At 43.0% G+C, this 24,965-nt stretch overlaps 1 protein-coding gene across 1 annotated transcript in view; it reads left to right on the top strand.

Annotated features, from left to right (window-relative positions):
• Nucleotides 1-11,753: 11,753 nt before the first annotated feature.
• The window catches only part of KTN1 (kinectin 1 (kinesin receptor)), a 54,978-nt gene continuing 41,766 nt past the window's right edge, over nucleotides 11,754-24,965 (top strand). The window contains exons 1-6 of the mRNA XM_010019585.1: nucleotides 11,754-12,276; nucleotides 13,870-14,007; nucleotides 16,401-16,568; nucleotides 19,422-19,552; nucleotides 21,727-21,843; nucleotides 24,486-24,626. Coding sequence (XP_010017887.1) covers nucleotides 11,754-12,276; nucleotides 13,870-14,007; nucleotides 16,401-16,568; nucleotides 19,422-19,552; nucleotides 21,727-21,843; nucleotides 24,486-24,626 — 1,218 coding nt within the window. The remainder of the gene's footprint in view (nucleotides 12,277-13,869; nucleotides 14,008-16,400; nucleotides 16,569-19,421; nucleotides 19,553-21,726; nucleotides 21,844-24,485; nucleotides 24,627-24,965) is intronic.

Here is a 24,965-nt window from a genome sequence, read left to right as displayed (position 1 = left end):
CTTCCAGGAGCTGCCGAGCCTCCGTGGTGGCTGGTGTACACATGCCAGTACTTTCTCCTATTGGGAATGTTAAAAATACCCGCTACAATTTTCCCTTCCCACATACCAAAATATATTAATGTGCTGCTGCTTTGATTAGTCATTTCCTCTTCCTTTGTTCCTTTCGCAACAGGGTAAAGGACTGCAGGCACATACTTCAGTAAAATCTTGTATGGTTAAGGAGTCTGAAGCTGGATTCTTCTGGGTTAATACCTGTCTTTAGCAGAAGAATTCTGTTCTCATCTGTTAAAATACACATTTAAATATAAGTCTGGATAAAGTAACTTTTTTTGATGTTCATACTAAGAATAACTAGATTTATTTTTGCAGGGGAAAGAAATTCTAATGTGAATGATGCTAATACTCCTACTTCCATGAATGTAATATATTCTTACAGGGACCCATTGGTTGATACACTGCTATAGGAAAATTACCAAATTCTCTTGCTTATTTTGAAGTTTCTTGTCTTCCTCCTGTGCCCTCCGTGCCCACATGCGCTTCCCTCCCCGAGTTCCTGCAAGACCTTGTTGAATGTGCGTGGAAGCTTGTTGAAAGCATCAGCATGACACTGTTAGGCTGTACGTGGCTGTACATGGCTGAGTTTGTAGCATAATTTTGTCAGTCTCTGCACCATCATGGCGTGGTACAAAGGTTAATAAATTCAGCTATAAGGACCTGCTTAAACATTGTTCTGAGTGACTTGTGAACCTTTCAAGGCTGGCTATTTTTTGCTTCTCCATTGCTGCTGCTGTTTTGGCAAGACATTTGGAGAAAAGCTTTAGCACCATGTGGTGTGGAGACCCACAGAACAAGTGAGAGATTTAAAACTTTCTCATGTGTCTGGAGAAATTCAGGAGAGTAAGCTAAAATATCATCTGACAAATATGGTTAAGGGCAAAGTTGAGTAGAAATTTGGAGAATTGAGCAATAAATTAGGGTGGACCTCTTCATAGCTACATGCAGACTTCACAAGTGTCTCCCCTAAACAAGATGCCATCCTTGTTAGGAATCTGTCATGGTTTTCCTGTTGTTCTGGTGCTGAGGACATCCACTTTTGCCCTGGATTCAAAGTGGAGGTTGGCTTGTGCCTGCCTGGGGAGATGAGGCCTGGGCAGCGATGCAGCTTCTGCCAGGCTGTGTGAGGAAAGGTAAATGATGTTGGAGCTGTGTGAGGCTTGCAGGGAGGTAATTACCTGCATAGCCAGATAATACGCTTGGGTCTTTTCCTTGACTATTTGCAGCTCTTGTATATAAAAACCTGTGGGGTTTTTTAAATGAGCATTAGGCTCCCAGTACTCAGATGCCATTCATACTTTCACAGAAACCTGCTAAAGCAAAAGTAAAAGAAGCGGGACCGAAGGCCTCTTCTTTTGCTTGTCTCATTTTACATGTGTATTTTAAAATATATACAAGAATACATAATACAAGAATGTATATTTAGATAGTTAAATGTGCTATATACAGTGGGAAGGGGAAAAGGTTTCATTCCAGCTGTTTTTTCTTTGCAGATTGCTATGAAAGTATGAGAGGAATTTGAGTACAGAGAAGCTACTGCTCATACCTGCTTTCCTCTCTCCTTCCATTTGCAGAGATTAAATTGGATTTAAAGAGATAAAAGGGCTGTAGAAGCCTCAGATTTTTCAAGAGATGATCTTAAAATATTTTTACTTGGAATTCAGGGCTCTGCCTTGTTTGTGACCAGAGGGGAGTCACCTGTGTAATTGCTGTGTGTGCTGTAGAGCTTGTTTTAATCAAATGGAAGTAATTGAGCATGGCAAGGGTGGGTGCAGAAGTCTCAGAATAAATACAGTTATGCTAGTGCAATTTATTGCTGTGTCAGAAAAGGATTAAGCCATGTTGGAGTATGATAGCCTGATAGCTGAAACCCTTCACCTGGACTTGTTTTGGCAGAGCTAGCTTTGGAAATAACACTGCATGTGGTTGTGTCAGCAGATGGAGCAGGGGATAAAATGGGTGACTGGCAGCTTTTTGACCCCAGCGAAAGGATGTGTGAGCAGCTGTGCTGGTATATGCAAAAGCCCTGTGCCCTAGGAAGAGGGTGCTTTGCTATCTGAAAGAGCCATGGCAAAGCCCTGAGCAAACCCAGCCAGGCTGTTTGGCTCTTGGCATTGGAGCTACCATATAGGATCTGCCCCTGGCTGCAGGGAATGGTAGAGACTTTCTATGGATCAGAGGTGAAGATTATACTGTGAATATATATTTATACAGTAGACCACAACAGATGTCAAAAGGCCTTTGTTGAGGTGCACAGTGGCTTTAAACTTGTGTAAATGGCTTTTGTGTGTGGTAAACCCAAGCTGCTATAGACTGTCACATCAACTTGGCTTGTACAAACCTTTGCTAACTTTCCAGACAGCTAATTGGCATAACAAAATAGGCATGTCTTGATTCTTCCCTCCCAATCTGGTGCTGGGCACAGATTTCAGGTGTGGTTGTACGTTTAATGCTTGTCTGGCTGACCTGAGAGTTGAGGCTTAAATCTGTACCTGGCTCCTGCTGCTGGATGGGTTCATGTTGCGGGAGACTCCTTGGTGCTCAAAAACTACATAGTGTGGAACTGCTGCTCAGATTGGTGTTATAAACTTGGCTTTGTCTAGCTTTATCTCTTATTTTTAGTATGTAACCCTGCGTTAATATGGCTGTGGCAAGCCCCCAAGTTCTAGCATTGCCTGCAAAGCTAGAATTAATGAGTTAATGTTGGGTTTATTGCAGTGTGGTGTTCCTTGGGCAAATCTACAGAAGCTGTGCATTGCAATGCAGCTGTGCAACCCTGGGGTGAGAAACTGAAGGGTGGTTATTTTAATCCAGTTATGTTCAGACTATTAGAAATGTAAACTTAATTCTTCTCTAAAACATGGCTAAAAGGTGTAGCTGCCTTGCTGGCTGGGTTTGCTGGCTCTGTCTAGATGGCTGCTTTGGAGAAGCGAGATGTGACTGCTGCCTGGCTACAGAGGCAGTGTTTCTCCGAGTGGCTGTGCTCGCATCTTGCCTTGCCTTACCATCAGCAGAGTTGTTTGTGCTGGTGCCTTTGTATGGCTGCTCATGCTGTCTTTTTTGCTGCTGAACTATGCCTTTTGATGTAATGCACACAGTGAGAAGTTAATAGATGGAATGGGGGATCTTCTGGTTGTTCGGAGCTGCTGTGTGATTGACCTTGGCTGCTATTGCTGCCCGCTTGGGATGTGAGCAAAACTGCAAGCTGAGAAAATCACTATCTGTGTTCAACTTTTAGTTTAGATTTTGCTGCTTGTTAGTCTTTTATGAGAAAATGCAGTGAGCTTTTTTCCTTTTGTATTTTGAGAGGGACTGTTTCCCAGTTCCCCGTGCACAGTAGTGCGTGGTGATTGAAAAGCAAACATCACATCAGTCTCTGGAGAGCAGAGAAAGGGGAAATGCTTACCGAAAAGAATGTGAGCTTGCTGTTTGGCTGTTTAAATGCCTCTCAAATAGTTCATGGTGGTGTGGGCAGAGCATGTCTGTACAGAAGCATGTGAAGGAAGGAGCCGGGGAAGCCTCAGGGACTCCCTGGAAATAGCGATGGGAAGGTACAGACTTGATGAGTAATGCTGAGAACCGTCTTGGGTGCAGTCCTCCCCCAGCCCTCTTCTGCTGGAAGAAGGGAATCTTTGATCCTTGGCAGTCACTTTGGAAGAAGGTAGTGTAAAGATAATTTGTTATCTTCTGACTTTGGAGAACACACATACGTGCGTGTGTCTGGTAGAATGATGTGATGATTATTTTTAGGGAAAACTTGCAGCTTGTGGAGGCTGGTGGGGCCAAGGACACTTTCCTCTGACCCTGAGGCATGCCAGCTTATGTCCCAAATAACATCGCCTCACAGATACTGCAAAAAATGTTTTGGCTTCCTAAGACTTTTCAGTGCTGAACAATATAGATTCATAGAATTGTTTAGGTTGAAAAGGACCTTTTAAGATTGAGTCCAACCATTAACCGAACACTGCCAAGTCCATCACTAAACCATGTCCCTAAATGCCATGTGTTTTGAATTACCTCCAGGGACGGTGACTCCACCACTTCCCTGGACCAACTTCCCTGTTCCAATGCTTGACAACCCTTTCCTAATATCCAACCTAAATCTCCCCTGACGCAACTTGAGGCCATTTCCTCGTGTCCTGTCGCTACTTGCTTGGAAAATGAGACTGACCCCACCTCAGTACAACCTCCTTTCAGGTAATTGTAGAGAGTGATAAGGTCTCCCCTGAGCCTCTTTTTCTCCAGACTAAACAACCCCAGTTTCCTCAGCTGTTCCTCACAAGACTTGTGCACCTTCACCAGCTTTGCTGCCCTTCTTACACATGCTCCAGCACCTCAATTTCTTGTAGTGAGGGTCCCAGACTGAACACCCTATTTGAAGTGTGGCCTCACCAGTGCCAAGTGCAGGGGGATGATCACTGCCCTAGTCCTGCCCACACTATTTCTGGTATCAGTGTCTTGGCACTCATGCTTTGGTGACCCATGTGGGTTGCTGGTGTGACAGGATCAGCACAGTTCTGGGGTGTTTGGGTAAGCTGCTGAGCAGGAGTGCAGAGCGTGGTTCTCCAGCCCGTTCCTCACTCTGTGCCAGCAATGGGTGTGCATGCTTTTATCCCTGGATAAATGCGAGGTTGCTTGTTCTACTTTCACTGATGCTAATTCCAACTCTGGGCTGTATCCTGCAGCCCAGGTGGTTTCAGGGCGTCAGCTGCCATATGGTGGATCCCTGCCCTGCATTATCTTGTATGAACTTGCCTGGATGGCTGGGCTGCAGTGGGAACCTCCTGTGCACTCCTGGCAAACCCTTGCTTCAGATACCCAGGTGCTCACTGCTTGGACAGGGCAAGTTGTCTGCCAGATAGTGGTGGCAATGTTGTGTAGCCATGTTGTGCTCCCGGCTTGCTCTTGTTGCTGCTGCTGCATTTTGTCAGGGGTTGGTTCTAAAGATGAATTAAAAAAAACCCTGAAAGTAAAAGCTTTTGTTGAAGCAGAGCTACTTTTTTTTTTTTTTTTTTTTTTAATTTAATAAATAGTGTGTCTGTGTTAACTAACATCAAGCTACTGAGAGCTGATAGAGCCCAGCAGATGGTACAAACAGCGGCATGTTTGGAATGGAAAATATTTACCTTGAGGGCATTTGAAGCACTGAGATTGTGCTCTGCAAGTGGCTTAATTGTATCAGTGTAATAAAGTGAAGAAGAGCAAGATTTATTGACAAGCCTTGTTCTCGTGTTGTTAGCAGTTTGTAGGGGGTGTCAAGCATTGTTGAGCTTCACTTGAACAGGTCTCCTTCCCAGAGAAGAGTAACTTTAATGTATGAATGGCTGAGTCTGTAGTTTGAAGTGTCTACAGCTTTCTTGTGTTGCTGCACAAATCATGCTGTTGGGGCAAGTATTCAAATGAAAGAATCTTGGAGCTTGAACTGCTGTATATTATGCTTCCCCCTCAGTCTTAGTTTTGAGAGAACTTCTGTAACCTGAGTATGGAAATACAGATACAGAGGTAGAGTTTAGAAATAATACAAAGAAATATGTTAAATTCTGATGCTGGGGTCAAAACTAGCAGCACCATTTAGACCTTGAGCTTTTTTAGGTGGTGCATGCATAGAAGCGCACCACCCCTTAGTTGTGAGAAGACTCTGATTTTACTGGTGGTTGTGCCTTTTTTCCTTACCTAAGTGGTGGATGAGCTTTATACGTAATATCTTATTTTCCTGTCTTAAAAATGGTGTTCATATGTAGTCGTCTCCTTGCTGGTGTTCTCCAGGCAGTGGGTTTTGGGGAATGGGTAACCCTTGTATGTGAAAGTTCAGGAGGATGTTCAGCCATTGCAAGGGCTCCCTTGGTTCCCAGCATTGCTCACCTGCTGAAGTTTGTGAGGTGTTAACAAACTCAGAGCAAGTTTGATGGACTGAAATCCCTGCCTCCTCGGACAGCTCAGCTTTCACTCTCTGCCTTCTAGTGTCACAGAAGCAGAAGCTCTGCTGTCGTTCATGTCTCATCTTTGGGCATAGAAACCACATCTCTTTTTTTCCAGTGACACATAGGGCTGCTCAAAAAAAAAACCCAAAGAAAGGCAACTCTGTTGTTGGTTGTTTTTTTGTTGGTTTTTTTTTTTTGTTTTGTTTTGTTTTTATCTTATACTGTAGCAATGCTGATGTTAAATGACTTGTTAAATTTAGGTTTTCTGGTAGTCTTCCTTCCTAGAGCTTGAGGCTGCAGTGCTTTAGTTAGTTAATACTCATGAACAAAGCACAGAGAGGTGGTTGCTCCCAGTGCACGCATGTGGAGTAGGCAGAGAGTGGCTAAACATCTTGTTTAATTTTGTTTTACCTGTGACAGATCTGGCTTTAGTTGCCTTGTGTAGCTCTAGTTGCTGGGCATTCTTTCCCAAAGAGCTCTGGGGGAAGAGGGGCTTGGAGTGAAGCTGTTTTCAAGAGGATCCTGATCCTCTTTACTGCTGGCTGAGATGGAGCATGTTGCTAACTGTGTGCAGATTAAGGAATGAAAAATAGCATAATCTATTTGAGGAATTGACTGAATACAGATACTCCTCTGCAGAGACTTCTTGCTGTGTTCATGGTGACTGTTGAATGTGAAGCCTTTTCTTCTAGTGTGCTTGCCAGCTTGAGAAAATCCCAGGGAAAACACCACAATTAAAGGAGGCTGTTGCTTTCGTTAAGTCATATGTGGTATCTCGTAAACTGTTTAGTATTAAAAATAAAAATCACCTTTGTACCTATATTCCTCCCCACTATTAGTTTTTTGAGAGGCACAAATCCCTGGAGATTATGTGCATCTTGGGACCCAAGCATTTATAGATGCTGTGCTTCTGATGTGCTGGGGCTAAGCTGCGAGTGACTCGTTAGCCAGATGGAGCTATAATTTATTTCTGTCTTCTCAAGTAAGCTAATCCTCTGGATGTAAACTGAATGACTATCCTGTGAAATGTGTATCTGCACTGGGTGAAACTTAAGATTTAAATACAAAAGTGAAGGGTATGTTACAAAATCCAGTGCAGTGTTAACTAGCAGAGGAAGTCAGGTGCAAGCAGTAATACTGCAGAGGAGTTCAGAAATCGTTATTTTCTGTGGCACGGGCTCTGTTCAGGGGAACAAAAGTGCAATTCTTTTGTTCAGCGAGGGATGGGAACAGTAACCGAGTCTGTGCAGACAGGGACAGATGCAGTTTGTTCCCCTTTTTCAGAATGACTAAGGGGGTGTTGTGAGTTCTCGAGTTTACGAACAAGACTGGAGCGTGTCTGCAAGTGGGGAGCCTGGCACGGGTGCTGGGCAGCCAGGATCTAAGAAATGTGCCTGATAAATATCAGGTTAAATATCAAATACAGATGAAAGATGAGCATTTAACCAAATACTTTGAAATTTAAACATAGCTAAGGTGGCCGTGCCTCTTGTCGGCAGCGGCAGGGGGGTGTGTACGTGCAATTTCTGCTGGGTGTGCCTTGCCTGGGGATTGCAGCTTTGAGTGGGTAGAGAGCTGATGCAGCTGCCCTGGAAAGTTGTCCAAGGGAGTGCTGCGAGTGATAAAAGTCCCCTTGCAGCACTTCTAGCAGGAAGAAATAATACTTTCGTAAGGGTATTTCCTGTTTCCAGAGCTAACAGGAATGGGAGGTATGGTAAAACTAAGTCCCAAGGAGCAGTTAAGCTGGTATGTGAAGGTGTGTTAATGCAGTGTTCATCTTTTCCTTGTTTTATTAGAAGGAGCTGCTTTGTTCTGTTTCTTCTTGTATGGCATGGGATTTTTCCCCCCCATAGATTGCTTCTGTTTTTTGTCTAGACGGCTTGTCAATGTAATACAGAAATATAAATGGTGAAACTTTTTTTCAGTAATTACAGATTGTTTGAGGACAACTGGAAACTCTGTGTGAGCCAAAACGGAGTTTTGGATGGCAAGAGTGCCACCTCATATAGATGTCTTCACAAGTGGTGGATGGTGGAGGATGTCATTTTGTCATTCCATGTACAAGCCAGCAGCTATGGTATCCTTCTAGAAGTGATTTTTAAATGTCCTTGCCCATGCTGGGCTGAGATGGAAATATGTGTATTACCATGCGAGCTCTTGTTTGCTCTTCCTTGGTGTGCTAATTAATTCTAGTTAAATCCTGAGCATTTTACTGGGTTTTATTTCATTTTTTTTTAAACACTGCTTCCATGTTGTGGTTTAAGCCCAGCCAGTAACTCAGAACTGCTCAGCCGCTTGCTCACTCCTCCTGTCAAGTTCTGATGGGATCGGGCTCATTCAGGGTGGTCACACCATAGGCTGGGATTAAGCCATGACACATGTGAAAGGCTGGATTTGTGTTTGTGAAATTCCCTGTTGGACTTCAGAGATCAAATCTGCATGCCTCTGACCACAGTGTTTTAGATGGAAGCATTCATTTGGCTCATGGTCTGCTTCGCCCTGGTGAGTGAGAGGACAGGGCCGGTAATTGAGTCTGTTGAGCTTCTGAAACTCATCACTGCAATGCTGTGCTTTGGATCTGGCATAGGGTGCAGAAGGGGGAAGTGCAGGGAGGCGAGAGCAGGGCGGTGGACAGGCTTGGCAGAACTTGTGTTGCTCAGCCAGCTCTGAGATCAGACTTCATCTAGTCCAGTAAGTATTCCCTGCTCAGACAAGCTGTTACAATTACATATTGATGGATCCTCTTGAAGCTGCTGAAGCTTTTAAATCTGTCTAGTCTCTCTGGTCTCAAAGCAGCAGTAATTTTGTGTTTATACTTGGTCCTGCCTTGATGACCGTTGAGCCTCCTGACACTTGATGTCTTGAACCTTTACAACATGTGTTTTTCTGAGTGTGTGATTTGACCCAAGCATCTGGTGTCAGGTGCTGGGAAATGTGTAGGGATGGATGGCTGCAGGCTGTGATCGTCCTGGCTTGGCTGAATGAATTTATGGACAGCTGTGTGTTTGTGTAACAGCAAGGCAGAAGTGGGCTGTTCAGGGCTCTTTGTGGTTAGGTATTGTAATTGTTGCAGTAATGTATTGTAATGATCAACTTAATTACACTTGTGAAAAATCTGCTTAATTACATATTTACTTTGGGCATTAGCTTCTCCTGCAAGCAATCAATATTGACTTTGGCTGAGACAAATTTTCAAGATCTGCTTCCTTCAAGAGATGACTAATATTAGATCACTTAGTGCCGGAAGCTGGCTTTATCAAGTAGCTGTAACTAATAATTTTGAAAGCTCCAGCTTCATTTTGAGCATCTGTGCTTTTTCTCCCCAGAAGACAAGCTTTTCCTCCCATTCCTCTCAGCCCTTCTGAAACTTTGTGCTGGATGTAATTCTAGATGCAAGCCTTTTCAGTGAGCTGTGTGCACACAGAAAATAAATACAGACTAGGAGGAGACTTAATGTTAAGACAACTGATGAATAATTAGTGTATTGAAATGTTAGTCTTTTATTTGGATAACTTAACAGCCAAATTAGAGTTCCCAATCCTTGCTTTCTCTGCCACTCAATGCACTGTACAAATAAATTATCACAATAACTCCTCTCTGTCCAGAAACTGTTAAATAGCTACAGCCAGGCTCCAAACCAAGCTCTTGCCAGTGTGGCAGGATAGCAAGCTAATTTACAGTAGCAGCTTCCAGCACAGCCAGGAGTTGAGGTGAAACAACCTTAAATGTAGTACTATCAGCTTTTTAAACATTAATCCTCTGTCTGCACAGAAGCAAGGAGATTGTGTCTTCTCCCTGCACCATGCAACTTCTACATGGACTTTATTCCCTGTGTTCTCAATAGGTGCATCTATTTTCTTTTTATAAGCAGCAGTAGAAATACCCAAGCAATATTGCTTTAAGGTGTGGGGCAGTTCTCACTACCTTTTTATGGGTCATCTCACTTACGTCTAAGCTGGTGTGAAGCTCTCATCCTCAAGTTGGTTGAGGAGAAGCAGAAGGGCAGACTGATGTGTAATTGTGCCTCATGTCACTACCAGTAGAAGCTTCCCCATGTGTTCTTGAGGACCTTTGCATGTAGTAGCTGTGTTGGGGGATGCTGTGGTTGGACAGTAGTTCCACAGAAGATGGCAAAGATGATTGGAGGTGGGAGGCACTGCTGGAGTTAGATCCCTTGCTGTTTGTTCCTGAGAGAGTGGGTCTCTCAAGGGGCAGTTGAGTGCTTTACCTGTGTAGCAAAAAATGTAGTTGAAGCATGTGCTTTCCATGGCAGTTTTTAAACTCAGTTGGTGAATCGGGAACTGCAGTTGCTAAATTAGTATCATAGAACAGTTTTGGTTGGAAGGGTCCTTAAAGCTCATCCAGTTCCAACCCCCTGCCAGCTTCTTTGTAATATCTAGTCTAAATCTCCCCTCTGTCAGTTTAAAGCCATTCCCCCTTGTCCTGTCACTACAGGCCCTTGTCGAAAGTCCTTCTCCAGCTTTATTGTTAGCTCCTTTAGGCACTGGAAGGGTGCTCTATGGTCTTCCCGGAGCCTTCTCTTTTCCAGGCTTAACCACCCCAGCTCTCTCAGCCTGTCTCCATAGGAGAGGTGCTCCAGCCCTCTGAGCGTCTTTGGCCTCCTCTGGGCTTGTCCCAGTAGGTCATTTTTATGTTGGGGACCCCAATACTATAGATGGGGTCTCATGAAAGCAGAGTAGAGAGGGAGGATAACTTCCCTCAACCTGCTAGCCATGCTGCTTGTGATGCAGCCTGGGACGCGGTTGGTTTCTGGGCTGTGAGTGCACACTGCTGGGTCCTGTTGAGCTTCTCATCAACCAATACCAAGTCTTCCTCGGGGCTGCTCTCAATTAGAGTTTTGATTGTGGCTTTTCTTTTTTCTTTTTTTTTTTTTTTTTTAATGGTTGGTGCTCTCTTCCTGCCCTTCTTTTGAAACAAACAGTTTGGAGAGGGTTTGGATTCTTCCTGTAAAAGTCCAGGTCTGTTTGTAGTGATCAGTTGTGAAGTAGGAAAATCTGGCTTGTCTTGGCCCCAAAGTGAGGGTTTTAGCTTCATTCTGATTTTTTTTTTTTTTAAACTCTTTGGTACTTGCTTTAAAAAAAAAAAAAGAGTTTAGGCTATAAGTAATGTTTTCAGCAAATTACCCTGGAGTCATCTGATCTGTTGGTACCCTGAAGTCGTACACTGTTAAGTCTGCAAAATAAGTTACAGATCTTCCTGTTTTCCTATAAATGGGTGGAAATTTCATGAGTTTAAACGTGGTGTTTAGACTTCAAAAAGCAGGTTTGAAAACACCTGATTTTTCTTTGGTTGACTAAAATTTAGGCCTCTTTCGCTTTTCCCTCTTATTCCACTTTTTTGAAGCTGTCATAAATCTGGGAACAAAAGGAAGCTGAAATTTAACTCCCACTTGCCAAGATAAAAGCCTTAATGAATTATGTTTGATTGATGGCAAGAAAAAAAAGGTGTTTCCTTGTCTGTACTGGCCCTTATTTCAGAGCCTTGGAAAGTGCTGTCTCATTTCTGAAATCAAAAGCTTTAACTTCCTGAAATTCACTTCAGAAGGAAGAATGAGGAAGGTGAATAAAAGTAAGGAAGGAGGAGAACTATTGTCTTCCAAGATCTGCAGTCTTGCAAACTGCAATTCCTTTGTATCCAGGCTATCAATTTTGAGGGAAATGGTGAATGATTCCAGAAGTTGTAACCTGTTCAAAACCTAATTTATTTTTTTTCTTTTTTTCCCCTTAGGATTTTTTAATATAGCAGAGCAAAAGCACAATGGAGTTCTACGAGTCTACGTACTTTATCATTCTCATTCCTTCTGTGGTTATTACAGTCATCTTCCTCTTCTTCTGGCTTTTCATGAAAGAAACTTTATATGATGAAGTCCTTGCAAAACAGAAAAGGGACCTAAAGTTTCCACCTACCAAGACTGATAAAAAGAAAATGGAGAAGAAGAAGAACAAGAAGAAAGAAGCTCAGAATGGGAACATCCATGAGTCTGACTCTGAAAGTACGCCTCGGGACTTTAAGCTCTCTGATGCCCTGAGTACAGATGAAGAGCATGTCACTCCTGCTCCCTTGAGCGTGACCGAAGCATCTACCGGCATTAGAGAACGGAAGAAGAAGGAGAAGAAGCATAAGGCTGTTCAAGATGATCATGTAACTAAGGAGTCAGAAGGATCCAAGTCTTCAGGCAAGAAAGTAGATCCAGTCCCTGTTACAAAACAGCCCAGTCCACCATCTGAATCAGCAGCATCTAAGAAGAAGCCTGGGCAGAAGAAGCAGAAAAATGGAATGGGTATCTGATGTTGCATATGCTTCTTGCACAGAACGCCAAAACTGTGTTCTGCTTTTTGCAAGGCCACAGAGTGTCTCTCACAACTGTTCTGCCTGATCTCTACAGGGCAAAGCTCACTTCTAACCTTTTCCTTTTTAAGAGCTATGCTTTTTTTTCCCCCCATTTTTCATCTGGCAGCAATGCTCTGGTTTTCCTCCTCCTGTCTTTACTTTCTTCTATTAAAGAGTATTGAGTGGAACAGAGTAGGTCATATCTCTGCTGTCAAAATTTTGATTACCTGAAAGAAGTCATTAGATGTTTGCTGAATGCATTCTAATGTCAAGCTATGGAAAAGTGGAGTCCTAAGAGTGGCTGCTCTGATAAGGAAGCGCATCTAGAGAAACTTCATAGCAGACTCTGCAAAATAAATCATTGTTTAAGTGCAGGCTTAACGTACAAAGAGGTGTTTGGTGGCTGATTCATGGAAAGAAGCACTTACAGCTGCTTCCCACCTACTACATCTCTCTAATTGAATGGAACTAATGCTGAAAGAAATTGGTCCAGCCATTGTAACTGAAACATCCAACCTAGAATAGACCAAAGCCTGAAGTCAGAATTGCCTGTGACTGTTTTGACCATACCCTCAGCAGAAGTTGAGATGTCTCAGTGTGGAGTTAGGAGTTAAAAATGAATAAAAGTACCCAGTTTCAGAAATAAATGAAAGCCGAGGTATTTGCACATCACGCTTTTGAGATGCAGGGGTTAACAGGTTTGCTACGGGGAGTGAGGTAAAAGAATGACATTGCTGCTTGATGTGGTGGATTTTTCTTGAAAAAACAAAAGAAAAGAAAAAAAAGAAAAAAGACTCACCCACTATCACCAAAAAAGTATCAAATCTCGTTTGTGGGTGTTCTCTGAAAATCTCTGTGGCATGGTTAAAATGTGGTCTGCAAGCACTGTTCTGAGGGCAGCCACAACTAACTCTTATCCTTGATTACAGGAGCTAACGCCATAACCCTGAACTGTGTGTGTCAGCTCTGACAAGATTATTATATAGCACAGGCTGTCCAAAAAGATAAGAGTTGTTTCTAGTGAGAAATTTTTTTAAAAAGAACACTTCCCTTATGTGAAACACTTATTTTCTGCTTCTCACAGTCCCAGTAGCTATTGGGGGTGTGTGTTTAAAGTGCCCAAGTGGATTCATTGGGGGGAGGAAAAATACTTCTTGCAAATAAGAAACTAATATGGGTAACACGTGCTGTCTGCTCTGTCACAGTAAAACCTGGATTGGATTTGTTAAACTTTCTTGTGTTGCCATATGTTCTGCTTGCAGATAAGATTCCTGTCTGTCAAAACACTAGGTGCTGTGGCTCTTGACTCTGCTGAAGTTTTCTATTGCTTTGGGGTTTCATCTGGTATGGGAAGTGTATGTGTTTAAGTGCACGTCTGTACATATGTATGGATAACTTCATGTTCTGATTTAAAAATGAGTGTTGTTTTTTGTTTTTTTTTTTTTTTTTTCTGGGAGTGGACTTTGGCTATTCCAGACTTGCTGATTTAAAAGTAATAATGAAAATACACAGAAAAGCATATTGTCTTAATTATCTGTTACAGATGATCAAGATACTAAGACTGATTCTGTTGTATCTCCTGCCAAAAAACAAGACCCAGTGCTGCTCCATCAGGAGATAAAGCAGGAAAATGTATCGGGAAGAAAGAAAGTCTCTGCAAAGAAGCAGAAAGTTGATAATGGTGAGAATACAGGCTTGGTTCACATAAACCTGACAAACGTTTTTACCATCCATTCCTCTTGCTTTGGAAAAGAAACTCATAGAATAACGCGTTTAGTTTGAAAAAGCAGGAATTCCAGGTAGGAGAGTTTGCTCAGCCTGAGGTCCTATTCAATTTTATAAACATCTGGTACCACTGAACATGGGATTATGCCGTGAACCTTTCTGAGCTCTTTTGGATCCAAACATCTGTGCTTGAATTGAGGAGTAATGTCATGACTTACAGTATAAGCTGAGCAGGCTCTAAGTTGCTCTAATTAAGGCATGTCTGGAACTGCTGCAGTCATCTGCCTCAAACAATATTGCAGTATTTTTTTTTTAGCCAGTCGCTTTGACCACGTTCCTCTCTCACTGTCCTTTTGTTAGCTGATTCTCCAGCATAAACTGTTCATCTTTGCTGTCAAGGCCTTTACTGTTTGTCCTCCCTCATTCTTTGCCAAGATACTGTTTCTTGTCTCCTCTTGGCTCAGGGTGCCTTTGTGTTTGTTTGTTTTACAATTAGCGCTGTTGTCCCTGTGGCTTTTGGGAAGAACGTGACCATTAAGTTCTGTGAGGCCACCTTGTTAGCTTCTCAAAACTCTTCTTTGCTGGGACAGCAAACAAGGAAGTTGGCAGCTGGTGGACTGCTCCTGGGGTAGACAGTGTTGGCCAGTATCCCTTATACTTAGGTCAAGTCATTGGTCCAAATCAGTAGTGGGCCCTGGTCAGACTAGGGTGAGGTTCCCAGTAGTGTAGGGTTCCTGTATGTTGTAACAACTGAAAGGCTTTCAAATTACTCCTGGAAGAAACTTACTGATGGGGACCCTATGATGTGATTGTCCTTTATGGGTGTTCTTGTGCTTTTCCTGATGCATCCATTGCTCTTTGTGGGGCATCTAATGCACAAACTTGTCTGTGTGTGGCAAGTAAGTGTCAGTACCAGTTCGGCCACCATTAAAGCTAAGCTGTCAATGCTACATGGGAACAGCTCATGTATTATTTGACTGCTAGCTGTTTTCTTTTAAAGCTGCCTCTCCAAAATGACAGAGCAGAAATTAGCTGTGGTAGGAATTCAGGGTAGCCAAGACAGTACTATGGGAATCTCAGATGTTACTGGCACTGTGAAATGTCTCATTGATATTATAAATAGATGTTGAAAGGAGGGGAAGTTAATAAGGAGAGGAAGGGAAAAGGTGAGGATGGTAAATGGGTTAGGTGGTGGATGTTTCCACTAGAGATCTCACTTCTGAGCTTGCACTGTGTCTGCAGGTGTTTACTGGCTGCTTAAGTGGGAAAGCTTTAGCAGATGACACAAAAAGTCCATCTGGCCTCTTCTGCTCCTTAGCAGCAGCCGCCAGAACATGAAAGTGTTTTGTCACTGGTGCTCTGGCAGCCAGAAGCGCGTATTTGTCTTGCAGTGATGCCTGAAACCTTGCATCCCGCACAGTTCATTCTCTCTCTGGTCTGCAGTGTGGCATTTGTTGTCCATCAGCCTTTCAGTCTGGGCTGGCTGGGTCTGAGCTTTCCTGCTGTGGTATGGCTCTATGTATAACATCGTGCATACTTCAGGCAGTGTGACCAGCAGCTCAGGAGCTGGGCAAACAGCAAATCCAGCTCTGCTGGCCTTGTCTGTTGTCCCTGGTTTTCCTCTACCCTCCCCTGCTTTTGTCTCAGTGGTGCAGGCTGAAAAGTTCTTTGGAAAGAGGCTGATCCTCAGTACATTTATACAGTGCTGTGTGAATGGAGACCAGAGGTCCATCACTACCTCTGGGTACCTCTCTGAATATTAATGATACTTAAAGTCTGCCCTGATAGGTGATACCTTCGTTAAGTGTAGTTGAGTCTGCATGTGAAAAGCTTGATTGCTCTCCCTACCGCATGTTCTGCTGGAATGGTTTAGTTCACAGGTGATGTAATCTGAGTGAAAATGCTGGCAGTAGGGTACCAGCTTGTAACAGAATAGGGACAAAATACTTGACTTTACTCACGCTTTGGGGGTGTGGATTGATTTCATACATGGCCGCAAGTAAACGAGTCTTGATGCTCTGGTGCAACTTTCTCATTAAAGTGAAATGAAAGTCAAACTGTAAAGGGTCTTCTCTGCTACTTGTTAAAATGCTAAAAGGCAGCTTTAGAAATAGGAATTTAATTGAAGCTATTAAATTGCTTTGCATTAGAGACCTTTATTTAATGAACTTACCTGAAGAGCTTAATGAGTTAAGCTGTGAAGGATAATAGAAATAAAAAGCATAACTGTTGAGGTTAATAATCCAATGCTTTCGTCCAACTCTCTCTAATATGTTGTGCATCTTTTCTAAAAACGTTGATGTTAATTATTACAAAGCTTTAACCCATCCTGTGGATGTTTGATTATAGTTCTGGTGGATGAACCTCTTATTCAAGCAACTACTTATATTCCTTTGATGGATAATTCTGATGCTGGCCCTTTGGAAAAGCGAGAAGGGGTTGAAGTAGCAAAACAAAATGTGAATGAGGGGATCCAGAAGAGCAGTGGCAAGAAACTGAAGAATGAAACGGATAAAGGTAAGAAACTGATAGTACAGTCTCTCTGGCATAGCCTGCTTGTGAACCTGAACAGGGAAAACATGCTGTGGATGTGGGAAAGGGGAACCTCTTACGTACTAGGAAGAAGTGGTTTGAGGAAAACATTTGTGGCTGCAGGACACTATTTGTTCTTGTCTGTGCTCGTTTCTCCCCCTTTGGCACTCTTGAAAGGGCTTTGTGCCATCTGAATCCTTTTAATGCTGACTGGAGGCTTTTGTGTCCTCACAGTGAGCAAACGGGTGATGGCAGACCACACAGATGCATGCGAGCTAGTTTTACAGTAGATGGTTCAGGCATTGCTAAGGGTTGGACTCTAAACCAAGAGCTTTCAATGCAGGCTGTTGGAGTCTGCCTGAGACTAGGAGTGCAGGACGTACGCTTTGGGGCTGTTCATGCAGCTATTTGGGGCTGACCAGGCAGTGTGTATCTCTGGGTGCAACACAGAGTTACCTGGAATAAATTGCCAGTGGAAATAGTCTGACAGTTTTGAGGAAGACTTCGACTTTTCCTTTCAATGCAGTTTGAAACTGGTTGGGACAGGCGAGCTTCCTTCATACTCTCCCACAGAGGCCTGGAGTGATTCATGAGCATTGTGTCCCACCCTGAAACTTTAAATAGGCTGCTGAGCTGCTCAAAGTGTACCAGACTTACTGAGCCATGAGGCGAGACCCTCAGATTTGTTGGCAGCTGGTGAGGAGGAGCCAAGTGACTAAGCAGTGATTCCCAGGGGCTCGAGTTTGTGCAGAAGGCTTGCTCTCCAACACCGTCTGCCTCGTCACTCAGTGCAGTCTTTGCAACATCTCTTTTTAGACTTGTCTTCTAAAGTGCTCACTGGAAAGCTTCCCAGCAACTCGCTTTGGTATCTAGATTAGATTCCCACTTGCCTGAGGCTCCTCTTGTGCTTCTAGCTCAATGGGTGCATATTTTGCCCTACAGCATCAAAGCTTCTCATGTGCACCCGTCCCTTCTCATTTTCTTTGCAAGCTGTAACCTTCTCTATGCTCCTAATTCTTCTGTGTCAGATGGGATTTGCCCTCCCAATATAGAAATCTCTCCCTGTTCTAATTGTAAGCTTCTTGGATGCAAGCGCAAGGTCTTCCTGCCTGAGCCTAGTGCTCCCTGAAGGCTGGTCCAGGCCAAGCTACTATAGACTCCTGGCTAACCGGACTGTGATCTCAGGATTTTGGTATGGTGCCAATATATGGTACCAGGATTCCTGGTAACAGGAATAAATGATGTCAGTGCAGCAATGATGTGATAAGTGGCAAAGACTAAGTTAGGTTTAGGACTAAGAGAGTGTGGGCTAGAATTTTTCAGTGTTTACCTCTCTTCTTCCCCACCCCGCTTCTGTTATTCAGTGATTTGTTTTTATTCTTGATAATTTCTCTTGAGGGCTTAGAATCACTACCACTTTTTTGTTCTTCACTTATGTTTCAAGCTCTGGAGAGGTTTGGGTTTGATGTGTAGCTTCATTTCTAGTGGCATGTCTCGCATCCTTTCGCATGTTGCTGAGCACTGGTGATACTTGAGAGATACTGGATGTGCTTCTGTTTAGTGAAGTTAGGGGGCCACCTAATGACCTATGTACATGCAGCCTGTTTTTTATAAGAACAACGTTGGTTTTGTTCCTGTTAGGACATAGTTCAGTTGAATTGTGTTTCTATGTGCGTCGTGGTTTAAGCCCAGCCAGTAACTCAGCTGTTCTATCACTGCTCCTTTCCCCACCTCTGGGTGGGATGGGGAGGAGAATCAAAAGAATGTAAACCCTATGGGATGAGATGAGAACAGTTTAATAACTAAAGTACAGTATAATACTACTACTACTAATAATAAGGGAAATAAAAAGGGGAGAGAATATGAAACTAAAAGGGGAAAGGAAAAGAACAATAAACACAAGTGATGCACAGTACAATTGATCACCACCCACTGACTGATACCCAGCCCGACCAGAGCAGCGATCTGCCCTTCCGAGTGACTCCCCCCAGTTTATATACTGGGCATGGTGTGCTGTAGTATGGAATACCCCTTTGGCTAGTTTGGGTCAGGTGTCCTGTCTCTGCTCCATCCTGGCTTCCTTTGCCCCTCCTCACTGGCAGAGCATGAGAGACTGGAAAGTCCTTGATCAGAGTAACTGTTCCTTGACACACCAATGTGTTAGTTGTGGCTATCAGCATTGTTCTCAGACTAAAGCTGAAGCACAGCACTGCACCAGCTATGAGGGAGGAGAAAAATACTGTTACAGCTGAACCCAGGACATTGTGTCTTCTTAAACATTTAGCCATTAAGAGGGGATATTACTGATTTATCTTCCTTCTGCTGAACTCCTTCTGCAGTAGTTCATTTCCAAACTTACACTGAGGGAATATTTTTCTGGTTTCCATTTACTGTAATCAGAAATGTGCCAGTTTTTAAATTCATTAACTTGTCATGTTCATATTGATTGTGGAGCCAGGCTGTCCTTTATATTGGGAGCTCAGTTTGAATAACTGTCATAATACACTAGAAAGGACTCTTCAAGTTTTCAACGTTTATGGTATATTTTCTTCAAAATCTGTGTTATGCTTTGTCTTCTTGCTAGCAACACTATAAATGTTACCAACTGTACAAACAAAGTGGTGGAATTTTTTTTCCCAAAACTATCAGCTGGCAGATTGCTATCGGATTTAAATTGGAGAGATGTTGTTTTTGCTGAATGTTCATGACCTCTTGCTTCTTGGCATTTCAGACTGAAAATAAATATAATACATAATGATACCCCATCACATGCTGTTTTGAGGCAAAATAAATAGTTCTGTATGGAGTCCAAAGTAAATATATCCTCCCTCTCTGCAGAGAATGCTGAAGTAAAATTTAAGGACTTTGTAATGGCCATGAAGAACATGATCTGCAATGAAGATGAGGCCCGTTGCATAGTGGAGATGTTGAAGGAAAAATCCAGTGCAATTCATGATGTCTTGCAAAAGGTGAATGACTGAGGGCGGGAGGGAGAGGGATGGGGATGGGGACAGGGATGGGAAGAAGACTATTACATAAGCAGAAGTTGGAAGAATTAGCTATGTCAATGTTCTGTTGTGATTTCTGCGTCCTGTCTTTATAAGGCTTTTCTCAGCTAGTCTGTGCATGCTTTGCATGCAAAAGGCAGTTGTCAGATGTGTGTGTGCTGCCATCTGCCATCCCATGCCATGGGCTGGCTAGACAGGCTGCTGGCTTTTGACCACTCCTAAAGAGCAGACATAACCATGGAGAATTAAGGTGAGTGTGTGTGTGTGTATGTGTGTGTGTGTGTATATATATACACATATACACATACACATATAGGTATAGAACTGCTGACGTGTGTACTTTGGCATGGGGAAAGGCCATCTGGTGACTTTCAGGAGTGATCTTTCACAAATGTGTAAATAGGATAAACTATAGTAGAAATTAAGGAAAACCTGCTTTGTGCAGTTGATCAGCTAATTCTGTGTTCTGCAAGTCTCTTCATCTTAAAAGTCTATACATTCTAATCTGCTGACTACTTTGGATGGTTTGGTTTTTTTTCATAGGATTGTAGGGCAATTCAGATTTGGAAGGGACCTCAGGGGGTTTGTAGTCCAACCTCCTACTCAAAGCAGGGCCAGCTCTGAGGTCAGCAAAGGCTGCCCAGGGCTTTATCCAGTTTGGCTTGAAACCTTCAGGGACTGAGACTGCATAACCCCCTGGGCAAGCTGTGCCAGTGCTCAGCAATTCTTTCTTAATTTTTCTATTAAGACAGAAGAGAATGGTGACCTCTAATATCTTACAGATATACAGATCTGCTCCTCCCATGACTTGTTATGGTTGTCACTTTGAGTTTGTAACATCCTGTTTGTCACACTTGAAGTCTTGCAAATCTGTGTTTTTCTGCAGAAAGGGTACTAGAACAGAAATGCAGAACTGGATATGTGTCAATTCAGTTAATGCAATATACTAGCATATCATGCAGTTTAGGTTGGAAGGGGCTTGAGGATATCATGCAGTCCAACTGCCTACTCAAAACAGTTTGAGTGTTGCATTCAGAGCAAGTTGCTCAGGGATTTGTCCAGTTGGGTCCTCCAAGGGCAGAGATGTCATATTCTTCTTAGGCCCTAGTTTCAGTGCTTGATTGGAAACCCAATAGTGGTACACTTGCAACGGGTATTGCCTATTTTATTTGTAAAGCAGCCAGCTTATTTTCTGTATTTTTTTCTTTTAAAGGAAGGTTTGGTGTTAGAGCTAAACTTTTGGGATCAAAATGGGTTCCTGGGTTTGTATACAACCAAGAAAATACAGGCTTCTGTAGATAGAAATGTGAATATTTTCCTATCTGTAGCTCATGCATGACATGGACAGTGTGTTTTGTACTGCATGCATACACAAGACCATTAAAGAAGAACTGCTAAACGGTGCATTTATAGGACTTGAGAAGTCTTTGTTACTTTAGTTATCAGAGTACATTAAGTAAAGTCGGCACAAACATTTGGGAGGCTTGACCCTTAGTAGAGTTATTTAATTTTTAGAACCTGTATACAAGTAATAGGACCATGGGCATCATTCCTCTAGTTCTGTTCCTTGTAGTATCTCTCAAATTTTGTGTGTCAGTGTGCCAGCAGAAACATAATTATGTCAGATGGAGGCCCTCCAGTGAAGTGGAGTGAGAGGCCAGATCAGTGTTCCCTTTTTCTCTTTGTAGTGAGATATTTCAAGAGGTTAAGTTTGTTGGATTATACCTGCTTTGAGCACGGGTCAGACCAGGTCTTCTTGGAATTCCCTTCCAATCTCAATTACTGAATGATTCAGCATCTCTGCATCTTTTTCCCATATTTCTCTTGATGGCTGTTCTTTGTTTTCCTCAGTGCCATCACAGTAGCTCTCTTCCAACATGGAAGCACCTTAAGAGCACATTTATTCTCTTTATTGGTTTCAGTGTGTTTGAAAATGTCTTTCCTTGTCTAATGAGCTTGATGCTGCAGGATGGATCAGCAGCAGAACTGGATACTGGTGGTGCCATGTACACCATTCAGATGGATGATTTGGGGCAGGGGGGAGTGTTTCTTCCTCAAGTTTGCTCTGCTGCCTGCTGATGTGCTGTGCAAGTACTTCTGGCATGTGTGATCATTTTTATGTACTCTTGATGCAGGCTAGCAAGGCTGAGTCTGCTGCAGCTGTACACCAGCTACAGGACAAAGAGAAAATGCTCACTGCGATGAAGGAGGAGGCAGCAGTTGCAAAGGAGCAGTGCAAGCAACTCACCCAGGTAAATACAGAGGTGCATGCATACAGAGGGCTGTGGGAGAGGAGCAGGGGTTTGTAGGACTAGCAGCCAGCAAATGCTGGTTTACTGACCTTTTTATAAACTGAAAAGTGAAATCTTTTTTTATATTGGAGAAGATTGCCAGGACACTAGGGTTGGATTTGTGATGCTATTAACGCATTTATGCAGAGTTATTTTCCAGAGAGTTAATTTACTGAGACTTTTAAGCTAAGACTATTTTTCCTTTCAAAAGGTTACTTTAAAACACTTTATGAGTGTAAGGCAGTTTTGCAGATGCAAATATTAAACACCTCTTTTGCATTACAATCTTAATCCAGTACATATTCTGCCATTCACATGCTTGTGTGCTTCTAGGTACAACAGTCATCAGTTTTCTTCAAGAAGGAAGCTTCAAAAGGTGTAGACTGCCTGTGTAGCTCCTTGAGTTGCAGCTCTGATTGCTTTTGACTTACAGGGATGCAGATGTCACTGTCAAGACTAGTTTATGAAACATGTTTTTAAGGAGGGCTTCAGAGGAAAGCAGTTATGGTAGAACAAATAATTAGGTTCAGATATGGAGTGAATTGGAGGCTTTTGGGAGGAGGATTCTCATGTTTTGGCTAGTTTGGAAGCACACGGGCATTAGGCTCCGGAAGGTCACATTGTGGGACAAAAAGTTGGGCACAGAAAGTTGGGTGGCTAAAGATGAGAGCAGAGTGGCCAGAGGACATGGCAGCTGGGAGCCTTGACAGATGAGAAGCAAGAAGGGAGTAGGTATTGTTTGAGCTCCTGGCAGGGCACAGGTAGGTATACATTTGCAAGTGGGATCAAGAGGTTTGAGATAGTCTGTAACTGTAGGGTGAAAGGATTTCTGATGTGTTTGAGGGTGGGGAGAGAAGGGGATGAAAGAAACTCTGGTTCAAGATTGTGGAATGAAAGGGGGGATCTGTACTGAAGAAGCAGAGGAAATGTATGAAGTAGCCTGAGTGTGTGGGAACCTGATGTGTTTGGGGGAGGGGGGAACTATCTGCAAAGCGGTGCTTGTGAAGGCAAGGTGGGAGCTGTGAAGAAGGTCATCGGGGGGTTTTGCCAGCTGGACTTGGAGAGGGAATGGAGAAGCTGGGAGAAAGCGGGTAAAAGCAAAGTTGTTGTGGTGCTAAAAGATTGGGATAAACAAGGGAAAAAGGTCAGCTTGACTGACTAAAAGCTTTTGTCTTATAATTAACATTTCTCTGAAATTGCTGCCAGAAGCTACAGAGGGACTTTAAGGGTGCAGATATGTTCCTATAGGGGGTATTGATAAAGATGATAGCTGGAGAGGATAAATGAAAGCAAGAGGTGCCTGACATCGGAGGTACTGGGAAAACACACGCTAGGTGAAAGTTAATCTTGCCAGGATCTCTGGCACTGTTTTGACAGGGTAGCTGGATTAGTGAGAACTGCAGGTGGATGGTGGAACTGGCAGAGAGGTAGAAGGAATGTCCTGGTGTCCTTTGTTTTGTAGCATTTGCGAACATGCAGAAATAACATGGAGAAAACTTTGTGTCAAGCTTTTTACACTGTATTTGCAGAAGTGACTTAAAGCTTTTGATGCAACTCAAGTTCCTAAGTGCCTCTGTGAACATGGGTTTGTGAACTTGGGACACTTAATTTGGGGGATGGACATGGGGGGTGCAGTGGGTGTCTGGGATGACACATGGATGGATGGAGGAGGTGGGGGAGGATGTAAGACAGCCTCCTGAAGTAAGTTGGATCTAAAAGAGAGAATAGCCTTTGTTTAAATGAAAATGTGGAAAAAGCTGTAATTAATCTGAAGAGATGGAGGGTATTCAGGCTAATAATTTAGAGAACTTATATTACCTGTCAAGGCTCCTGAGCACTGTAAGGAGCTGCGTGTTGTGCTGCATAGCTGGAGGACACCTGAAGCTTAGGTGGTACAAGTACCTCATTCTGTGTTGGGAGCTGGCTGAAAGCTGCACTTGATGCTTTTGCTTACTACAGCAAGTGCATTTATATTGCAGAGGAGCAGCTCTGTGGATTTCCAAGATGTCTGGGTTGAATTACTGGCTAATAAATGATTAATTTAAATTAGCAATATGTATTTTAATTTGAAAGCTACAATATGGCATCATGCTGGTGGGATTTGGGGCTTCTCTGGCTGTTGCTGGGTGCTAATAGCCCATCTCCTCTGGCAAAACTGTTGGCTTTGCAACCAGCCACAAAGCAATTATTTGATCTGAAGTGCTCTGTTGTTTTGCCACAGTTCTTCACCCATGTTCTTCCATTTTGCTAAGCTTGGGATGAAAATCTAAGCTCTGCTGTGTGTGATATCAGTGGTTTTAATTGTTAGGACTATAATCTGGCCAAACTCAATAGACGTAAGACTTCAGGTCTTCTGAGACAATGGAAGATCAGTGTTTAAATTGGCAGACCTTACTAATAAATGTGAAATTATGCTGATCCAAATTCTCATAAAGGTGCTGGAAGCTTGGTCAGATCTAATGCTGTAACTTCTCCAAGTGCAGAAGATTGATGCTGACTTTGGTTTGGTGCTCACTTGCTATGTTTTTACTTACCTTCGAGCACTCGCTGTTAGACTCTAGAAAGGAGCAGTAGATGACTTGGCCTTTTTCCTTCCCCCCAAGGAGCTGGTTGCAGAAAAGGAGAGGAATGGTTTGCTTACAGCGAAAATGCGAGAGCGCATCAACACGCTAGAAAAGGAGCATGGCACTTTTCAGAGTAAAATACACGTTAGCTACCAAGAATCTCAGCAGATGAAGATAAAGGTAAGTGCTTTACCAAACTGTTAAACATTATGTTCATGCATATGCAGATCAGTGCTGAAGAATCGTAGCTTTAGCCAGGGCTCAGCTTTTGTTGTTTGCTCCCACAGAGATTGCTACTTACCCTGAACCTTGAATGCAGTATGCTGGTGGTATCACACATCTGTGTGAGGATGGGAAACTTTGTGGCAGTTTTCTTACTTAAAAGAAAGTCAAGGTGTTCTCATGGGTGACTTCTGTAGTCTGTAAAAGACCAGTGCTAGCTAGGCAATTGGTCTCTGATCTAGTTACTTTTCCTTTGTGGTATTCTGCTGAAATGTTACTCAATTAAAGTGTAACATC

The sequence above is a fragment of the Nestor notabilis genome, unplaced genomic scaffold, assembly GCF_000696875.1.
Source record: "Nestor notabilis isolate BGI_N333 unplaced genomic scaffold, ASM69687v1 scaffold15818, whole genome shotgun sequence".
Classification (NCBI taxonomy): domain Eukaryota; kingdom Metazoa; phylum Chordata; class Aves; order Psittaciformes; family Psittacidae; genus Nestor; species Nestor notabilis.
This window is presented reverse-complemented; position numbering and strand designations above follow the sequence as displayed.